Source organism: Brugia malayi (assembly GCF_000002995.4).
Source record: "Brugia malayi strain FR3 genome assembly, contig: Bm_v4_ChrX_scaffold_001, whole genome shotgun sequence".
In the NCBI taxonomy this organism is placed as follows: Eukaryota; Metazoa; Nematoda; class Chromadorea; order Rhabditida; family Onchocercidae; genus Brugia; species Brugia malayi.
Genome location: NW_025062479.1, coordinates 24,398,560 through 24,408,918, shown reverse-complemented (window position 1 = coordinate 24,408,918; position 10,359 = coordinate 24,398,560). Strand labels below are relative to the sequence as shown.

The 10,359-nt window shown below is 21.7% G+C and overlaps 1 protein-coding gene across 1 annotated transcript; it reads right to left on the bottom strand.

The window, feature by feature from the left end:
• Positions 1-6,785: 6,785 nt before the first annotated feature.
• Positions 6,786-9,694, bottom strand: Bm18223 (Uncharacterized protein; the record flags this gene model as incomplete). Its single annotated transcript, XM_043075988.1, has 7 exons — positions 6,786-6,842; positions 7,140-7,245; positions 7,446-7,580; positions 8,050-8,234; positions 8,552-8,707; positions 8,935-9,048; positions 9,593-9,694. The coding sequence occupies 7 exons, from the start codon at positions 9,692-9,694 to the stop codon at positions 6,786-6,788; spliced, it is 855 nt and encodes a 284-aa protein (XP_042931922.1).
• Between the last annotated feature and the right edge of the window lie 665 nt (positions 9,695-10,359).

Sequence of the window (10,359 nt, the reverse complement as noted above, 5' to 3'; positions counted from 1 at the left end):
ATTTTCTTATATCACTTCGACTAAGAAATAATCATGATGAGATGTGTGATAAATAAAATGATAATTTGAAATTTGTTTTTTTTGAAAATGAAATATTTAGCAAATAAATTATAAATTAGAAATTATCATTAATCAGGTAAAATTTTCATTAATTAAATAAAATTATCAATATTTGATGTTTTTTTTTTCTTTCCTTTTAACTTTGTTTCATTTATTTTAAATGGAGAAATTTTGAATTAATTTCAATTATTCATTTTGAGTGATTATCAATTAAGTGATAAGATTTAAATTGATAAAATTGGAGAAAAAAAAAGCAATAATATATTCATTCTACAATTAATGATTTAGTTTAAATTTTAAATTGTTAAAAGATAGGTTTATGGAAAAAAAATAAAATTTAAAATTTTAAAATTAAAAGAAAACCAAATTATATTTTGAGTGATTATCAATTAAGTGATAAGATTTAAATTGATAAAATTGGAGAAAAAAAAAGCAATAATATATTCATTCTACAATTATTTTATTTTATTATTATTATCCTTTTTTTTTTTGATTTAGTTTAAATTTTAAATTGTTAAAAGATGGATTCATAAAAAAAATAAAAATTGAAATTTTGAAATTAAAAAAAAAAAAAAAACAAATTATAAATTTGTTAAATTAAAAAATTTCCTACTTTTCCTGCAAATAAAATATAATTAAATGATAGAAAAAAGAATTCAATGATAAGATAAATTTATCGATATATGTTAATTAATACTGCCACATTAATACAGTGATAATAATTTGCTTATCATTTTGTTATCATAATTATTTCACTATTTTTACAAAAAAAAAAAAAAAAATCTATAAAATCTTAAAATATATTAGAAAAAAAAAAATTGAAAAAGGAATATGAAATGAATCATAAAATTGAATATAAAGTAGAAAAAAAAAAAAAAAGTTTTAAAAAAGTTTAAAAAAGTAAAAAGTACATGAATATAAGTTAAAATTAATTTTTGCTATTTTTATTTTTTAATTTTTAAAATTTGATGATATCATTAGAGCATATAATTATTATTCACTTTCATTAAATTTATTTATCAAATAACAAAATTGTTTGATTTAAAATTTTGAATTTGATTTTTTCTTTTCATTCAATAATTGCCATTTATTGAAATAGGCAAATTTTATTTTATGCTTATTTTAAATGTTTTTTTTTTTCAAAATTAATTCTTTAAAAACGAAAAATATTTTTTTTTTTTTGCTTATTTAATTTTAACTTTCTTTTTTTTTTTAAATCGTTTCTAATTTAAAAGTTATTAAAATAATTTTTTTTTTTGTATTAAATTTTTTAATTTCATTAAATTTATTTGTTAATTGAAATTATTAAATGTTAAAATTATCATTCCTAAATACATTCATACCAGTGCTGTATCATTTTATTATTGCTCCTAAATATTGCATTTTATTATTTTTATTATTTATTTATTTATTTATTTATTTTTTGCAATCTACGATTTTATTTTATTTTATTTATTTTTTTTGTTTTAATTTGTGACAAAATTTGTTCGTTATGATATTTAGCATTTGCTTATGTTTTATTTATGATAAATAAAATGATATGATGTTATCAATAAATGCTTTTAAATTTGTTTTTTTTTTTTTTTTTTTTTTTTTAAATTTTAGCCAAAAGTGAAAACATACATTGAAAATATTATCAGAAATGATAATCAATAAATTTGATCATTGAAATCGATTGAAATAATTGAATTCCGGAATTGAAGTATGCTTATATGTTTTAATTTAATTTATCAAAAAACAAATTTAATTAGCAATTTTTTTTAATTTACAAATAAATTAATTAACAAATTTGATTTGATTAGTTTTCTTTTTCGTTTTTAATTCTATGAGACTGTTTAAATTCAGAATATTTAGTAATTATTAGAAAAAGAGATATTGAAAAAATTTAAATTTTTTTAAATTTCAATTTTGATATAACCTAAAATTAATGAAATTTAATGGAATATATCGAAAGAAAGAACTGTATAAATACATAATATTTACAGATTATTGAAGAAGTGATAATAAAAAATTTTAATTTTTATAAATTTCAATTTTGATATAACCTAAAATTAATGAAATTTAATGGAATATATTTAAAAAAAATATATTATTGCATAAATGCGCCTAAAATGTTTGCAACATGCAAAAGTTTTGAGTGTAAACAAAAAAAAAAAAAATGTGACAAAATGAAAAATTTTTTTCATCAAAGTAAAATTATAATTAAATGTATTATTACTTTTTAATTATTAATTTCCTATTTTTATTATATAAACTAGACTAAACATTTTGCAAAATGTAAATATTTGTGAATTTTATGAAATTTAAAAGTAATGAAAAAAAAAAAAAATTTTGAAACATTTGAGCAATTTTTAATTAAAAAATTTTTAGTAAACGATCTAAATTGTTTCATTTTTAAAAACGATTGTGACAAATTAAAATTCATTTTGAAAAAAAAAAAAATAATTTTTTTTTTTTTTTGAAATTTATCTAAAATTAATTAAATTGGTGATGGAAGATAACATGTACCATGCAAAAAAGCCACTGTGAAAAGAAAAATTGCAATAAAATTAATAAAACAAAGTGCAAAAATAAAATTATTTCGTTTTTTTCGTTGTCGATATTTGATCCATTGTTGATGATCAGTCATCTAAAAGTAAAGTAAGTAAGTAAGTAAGTAAGCTAAAAGTAAGTTAAAATTTTTTGCTAATTTTATTCATTGAGTAAATAAATTTTGAAATTTTGTAAAACTGAAAAAATGAAAAATTTTATTTTATTTCATTTTTTTTTTTCAATTTAAATAATATCAAATAATATAGGATATTAAAATGAATAAACTTGAAAACTCATTGTAAACTTTCCAAAGATTACCATTCGATTTTATTTTTTTATTTTCTCTTTTTTTTAAAAAAAAATTAAATTTTTCACTATTTTATTAGTAAAAAGATTACTGTTGAAAATTTGAATTGAAATTTGTTGAAATTTTCAAATCAATTTTATTTTAAAGATTTGTTTTTTAATTTTAAAGGTTTTTTAAATTTTTTAAGATCCAATAATGAAATATAATATTTCAATTTTGAGAGATAAACGTTATTTTGCCTATTAGGATTTGAAATTATTATGAATCATTCATTTTAGGTCATAGGTTACCTAAAGGTCATAGTTACTGTGACAAAATTAATTGAACTGAAAATTATTTCAATATTTTATAAATGAAATTAACAACTTTTATCAAATAATTAAGATTTATCACCTAAAGGTCATAGTTACTGTGACAAAATTAATTGAACTGAAAATTATTTCAATATTTATGAATGAATTAATCAAATTTTATCAAATAATTAAGATTTATCACCTAAGGGTCATAGGTACTGTGACAAAATTAATTGAACTGAAAATTATTTCAATAATTTATAAGCGAAATTAACAACTTTTAGCAAATAATTAAGATTTATCACCTAAAGGTCATAGGTTACTGTGACAAAATTAATTGAACTGAAAATTATTTCAATAATTTATAAGCGAAATTAACAACTTTTAGCAAATAATTAAGATTTATCACCTAAGGGTCATAGGTTACTGTGACAAAATTAATTGAACTGAAAATTATTTCAATAATTTATAAGCGAAATTAACAACTTTTAGCAAATAATTAAGATTTATCACCTAAAGGTCATAGGTTACTGTGACAAAATTAATTGAACTGAAAATTATTTCAATAATTTATAAGCGAAATTAACAACTTTTAGCAAATAATTAAGATTTATCACCTAAGGGTCATAGGTTACTGTGACAAAATTAATTGAACTGAAAATTATTTCAATAATTTATAAGCGAAATTAACAACTTTTAGCAAATAATTAAGATTTATCACCTAAGGGTCATAGGTTACTGTGACAAAATTAATTGAACTGAAAATTATTTCAATAATTTATAAGCGAAATTAACAAATTTTACCAAATAATTAAAATCTAATAACGATGTTTCACTCATTTCATTGTGCATAATCATTTGATTTCGACTATTTTTCACATTACTATTGCATAAATTTGCTGTACAGCAATGATAATTATTTTCAATTTGAATAATTTGGCTAATATCTAAATGAAAATTTTCAGGATGATTGCATTTAAATTTAAATTATTTCAGATTGTAATATTAGTATGTGTGTGTGTGTGTGTTAGAATGATTAGAATAATTTTTTTTTTTTCTAAAATTAGGATGATTTTAAGTTTTTTAAAAATATATTAAAAATGAATAAATCCCCTATTTTACCATTTTTTTTTTCTAAAATTATTGCATTTAATTTAAATTATTTCAGATTGTAATATTAGTATGTGTGTGTGTGTGTGTTAGAATGATTAGACTAATTTTTTTTTTTTTCTAAAATTAGGATGATTTTAAGTTTTTTTAAAAATATATTAAAAATGAATAAATCCCCTATTTTACCATTTTTTTTTTCTAAAATTATTGCATTTAATTTAAATTATTTCAGATTGTAATATTAGTATGTGTGTGTGTGTGTGTGTGTTGGAATGATTTTTTTTTCTAAAATTAGGATAATTTTAAGTTTTCTTTTTAAATATATTAAAAGTAAATAAATTCGAAAAATTAATTTTACTATTTTTTTTCCTAAAATTATTGCATTTAATTTAAATTATTTCAGATTGTAATGTTAGTATATGTGTGTTAGAATGATTAGAACAATTTTTTTTTCTAAAGTGAGGGTGATTTTATATGTTTTTTTCTTAAATATATTAAAAGTAAATAAATTAAAAAAATTCATTTTACCATTTTTTTCTAAAATTAAGTTAATTTTATAAGGTTTTTTTTTTTTTTTTTTTTTTGTTTATACAAATATTTTTTTTATGCAAATATATTAAAAGTGAATAATTTTAAAAAATTAATTTTACCATTTCGTTTCAAAAATGTTTTATTTGTTTTGTATAGATTAAAACTTGATGAACATTTTATATTGAATATATCAATACAACCATAAATTGTATGTGATTGTGATTGCTTATCAATGATAGCACGAAAACATGCTAATTCATTAGGTGAACATTGATTGATAATTAAATCATTATCAGTACCAACAAAACTGAAATGGAATAATCAAATTTCATCTGTATTCTAATTTAATTTCAGTAAAAAAGAAAGGAAATAAGAGCAAAAATTGAATGATTAAAAATAATTAAATTCGAAAGATTAAATAAATTTTATTAAAAATGAATTAAATTAGCATAATTTTTAAATGTTTGATAAAATTAATCTTACTGATAGAAATGAATCAATTAATCGTTTGAATAATCCAATAAAATGAACAAAAAGGAAAGATCTACCACAGTAATTTCATTTAATAATGAGAATTAATTATTTTTTTAAATGATAAGATAATTGATAATTTTGATAAGCCACTCTTAATTTGGAATTTTTTTTAAAACCGAATTTAAAGCAAAAATTTTCTTTTTTTTTTTTTTTTTTTTTTTTGTAACAAATATAAAAATAATTTTAATAGAATCATTTTATATCGTAATTAATCACTGATAATTTATACCATCTTAAAGTTTGCAAACTTTTTGCTAAAGAAATTAATAAAATTATACAATATAGCAATAGTATCCATTGAAACAACCGTATCACTTGAGCCATGCAATAACAATAAATTCATCGTAAATTTTCTTATTTATGATTTAAATGATTTAAAAAAAAAAAATTTAAATTATAAAATTAGCAAAAATCGTACTTTCATTTTTATATATTTAATAAATTCGTAGTTAATTATTTATTTACTCATTGAATTCAACTATATTTACGCATTACTAAAATGACATTAATCAATTTGAAAGGTCAAATAATTCACTTAACTTGAAATTTACTTAACTTAAAAGGTCAAACAGGGTCAAATGATCATGTTCATCATACAACCTCATAAATTCAAGAAGCAATTAATTGTGTCAAAAATACCTATCATAATTAATTAATCTCGAATTCGGTTTCTTATAAAATGTTAGCAAAGAGGAGAGACCACATTTACAAAAGAGACGGCAGAGAGTGAGTGAATTTTTCCTACATCCACTCATTACTTACTGCACATACAATCCCTGACAACATATGACGGAGAGGAAGGCTGTCGGGATAGCATTTCAATAAACAGAGATTAGGTCGACTTAATCGAATAATCTCCACCTGAGGAATGCAAGAGTAATGCATTTGGGAGGTTCCAATGAGGCGTTCCGTTTCCGGTGCATACCGTCGGGAAAGGGTCAGAGTCGCTCAACATTTGTACTTCAATTCAGGGAAGTTTCCGGCCAAATCGAACTTGAAAGGTTGCAACTGAACTTATCGTTGACTTACTGCTTCCCTTTTCAACATACGATTACATTAATTTATTCCGTACTTGAAATTTAGATCTTGCGTTAGTTCCGGTTTAGAAGTTTATGAATCCATTAATTAACTGAACATGTACTACAAATTTGTTCAATATTTAACAAAGAAAACAACAAATTCAATAAACAGGTATTCTCTTTGTGCATTGTAAAAGGTAACTTAACTTCAAGCAATAAGAATAATTCATGAGATCATTCCAATTGCAAAATGAGAAAATGTATATTTACAAACGATGAAATTAGAGATTAAAAGATGAGAGCAAAATTTAAACAAACTTGAAGATTGCAAAAAAAAAATAAAATAAAAAACGAATGGAATAAACATTCATCGTATGATTTAATCCATATGAGAAATAGCTATGAAAGTACATGATCCGGATGAATATTCAATGAGATTAGTACGTCCGGATGCATCTGAAAATGTCATAACTAAAGCTCAAAGATTAAATTAGAATATGGAGGAAAAGTGATGATAGTGATGAAGAAAGAAAGTGTTTTTAGCTAAATGAAGACAAAAAAAAACATGAAATGAATAGTTCTTCAGGTATGACTTTTTTACAAATCAAAAGTAACTTCCTGAACAAAAAAAAAAAAAAAAATTATTTTCTGAGCAAATGAATTTTGAAAAAAAAAAAAAAAAAAATTATTTTAATTAAAGAAAAATTATTTTCTGAGCAAATGAATTTTGAAAAAAAAAAAAAAAATTGATACCTGAGCTATAGTTTCATCATTTTCAGCCAAATATTCATGCAACTTCTCAATGGCTGTATCCGATGACACTAATTTTCTGCTAATTGTATCGCCCAATCTAGCTAATCTAAAAATAGCACATAGATTAAAATTATGAAATTAGTTCTACAACTACCTGAAAATTTATTCATCTGAAACAACAAATCACTAACACAAATTTATTTGTTTATTCTATCAATTTAAAATTTTTCCGTTACCGAAAAATGATGTAATCTGAAAATTCCCAATAAAAATAAAAATTTGAAAAAAAAAAAAAGTTCAATTTACTTGTAACAAACAGCATATTCAAGTCTTCTTATTGGATGAATCCAATCAGCATCCATAAGAAATGATTCAACTGTTCGTAATACTGCGCTAATGTTATATCGAAATGAAACACTGACCAAAACATCATAATTCATCCTTTAAAACATAAAAAAAAAAAAAAAAAGTTAACGAAAAAGTTAATTTCGTAAAAACGATAATTAAGCAAAAAAAAAAAAATTTCTTTTTATTCTAACTCCAAACAACTTATGTTTTATTATCCCGACTTTTTGTTTTACATAATTCTTTCACATAAATGTTCCATATAAATGATTGCTTTTATTTGATAAACAACTAAAGTTTAATTTTGAATAAAATTTTGCTCATTTGGTCTCCAATTTGAAAGATGAACCAATTCATTGAACTACAGCAATTAAATAGCCACACTAAGGAAATTTATGACCTGAATCGCCTTCTACTGATGAACAATTTCAATAAACCAAAGAAGGCAATAAATATTTTATTTAGATAATTAGATTGAACTAACATAGTAAGTCTTCATAACAAGACTTAATTAATTAATATATTCATATACTAACTAGGAAGTAGCAAGACCATAATGACAAACCTTGTCACAACAATCTGTCGATATTTCGCAGTTGCATCAATGAGACAATCTAGTTCATAGGTGGAAATACCTTCTACCCAGCATTTCTTTATACCTTTCGAACGTTGTTCATTCCATTCGGTGAATAGTTTGCCACCAATAGATGCCAAATATGTGACATCAACAAACCATGAACGTTCCTTACACTAAAGCTATTTTTTTCTAATTTGAAATAGGTAAACAAAATTAGCAACTTTCACATTTTCATTTATGAAGACTGACTAATTTAAGAAGAGAATTCTTATCTTTCCTTATCTTTCTGATTATCAAAGAAATCTTCTGTTCAAATGAATTTCTGGAAATTTAGTCTAATTTAATGAAATTAGAGGCAAATATAGCAGAATAACAACAACTATTATTCTGTTTTGAACGATTGTATAGCCAAATACTCAAATTCTTTTACGATAGTAAAGTAAATACTAGAGTAAAATACTGTAATAATTACATTATCAAATGAGCTTACACTTATTTCAAAGTCTCTATATGGTGTCTGTCCACTAAGATCTTGCGGTGATAATGTTTCGATGATTCGTAATTTTAATGTTACATCAACTCTTGACCCACTTCGTGTTTCCTCTTGCAATACAACACTCGATGCTTCCCATAAATCCCTATAAACCTATAAAATACAACAGACTAATAAATCTTACTTTTTTAAAGTACATGATAATTGAAGTAATAAGATGAAAACATTATCAAGAAAAATATTACTAATAATATAATTAACAAAGAATAAGCAAAATAATGAAGTAAAATGCCGGAATTACGGATAAACGTAAAAAGTGAAGAGAAAAATATTGTATAAAGATTAAATATATATTAAAAGAATGAGAATAAAAAAAAAACCTTGAAATGAAAAGCACCAATGGATAGCACTACATCAACAAGTAATGAATATGCACAATGCTCTTCCGGATTAACACTTAGTATCCATTCATCATGTGATTTTTTCTTTGTGCACTGAAAAGATATCAAAAATTTAAAAGACAAAATAACAACAGCATAAAAAAGCTGGAATTTCTCAAATCAATTTCATTAATCTAAAGTCATATGAAACAAATGATATGACACGATAGTCTAATAAAGATAATTTCATAGATATAATGCATAAAAATTGATTTATATAAGAAAAACAAAAACAAAAATCTTATTTCTATCTCGAAAAAAAAAATTCTACTTCTAGCTATGATTCGAACAGTAAAAGATTCAACAATTCAAGAGGAAAATATCTAATGCATTAAAAAATACTTTCATTTATCATAAGTTGTTATGACATGACAAATATAATAAATGATAAAAGTTATACAAAAGCTAGAATTTCATTTCTTCTATATTCAAAATTTCATCTCGATAACTGAGATGATCTAATAAACTAGTAAGATAAATGATAAAATTTAAAATGATTAAATAAATCAAAATTATCTATATCTATGAATAAGTCTAAGATAATATTTCAAAATGATTAAATAAATCAAAATTATCTATATCAATGAATAAGTCTAACCTGTATTGTGCAACAATAACCATATTCAGAAATTGTTGAAGACCATCCATTTGATAAATCAGCACCATTCCATATACGTTCTAATGTCCATGCTAATTCCATATTGTTTTAGCAAATTTGGCAAAATTACTTAAATTCAATTTTTTTTTAAATTGATAAAGTGATAACGAATTTTTCTTTTTTTTTTTTTTTTTTTTCAATTTATAACAACGTATATTCATAAAATCCCTATAATGTTTAAAAATATGAATAGTATGAGGATATTTATTTTTAACCCAAAATTTTAAATGTTAAAGTTTAGCAAACATTATGATTGAAAATAACTACTTGTTTATTATACATTAAATACATTGTTAACATTAATACAAGCTATACAAATATATTTTCAGAGAACAATCACAAAAATAAAATCGTAAACAGCAAAAAAAAAAAAAAAAAAAAAAAGAAGTTGGAAGGTGTAAGAAAACAACACACTTCCATTTTATAATAATAACGTGAAGAGTTCAATGAAACAGTGAAGAAACAAATCGTTCCTATATTACTTCAAACTAACTCTTCAAATTTATTATACAACCAAATACCTCTAGTATAAATTGCACTTGGCTTATTTCCTAAAAATCGTTTTTTTTTTTTTTTTCTAAGCCTATATTCGATTTGAAAATGAATTAGCATGATATAAAATTATGCTGTACAGAAATATCATCATCTTTACCCTAATTTAATTTCACAAAATCTAAAGAATTGATCAGCAGCAAATAAGGGAAAAG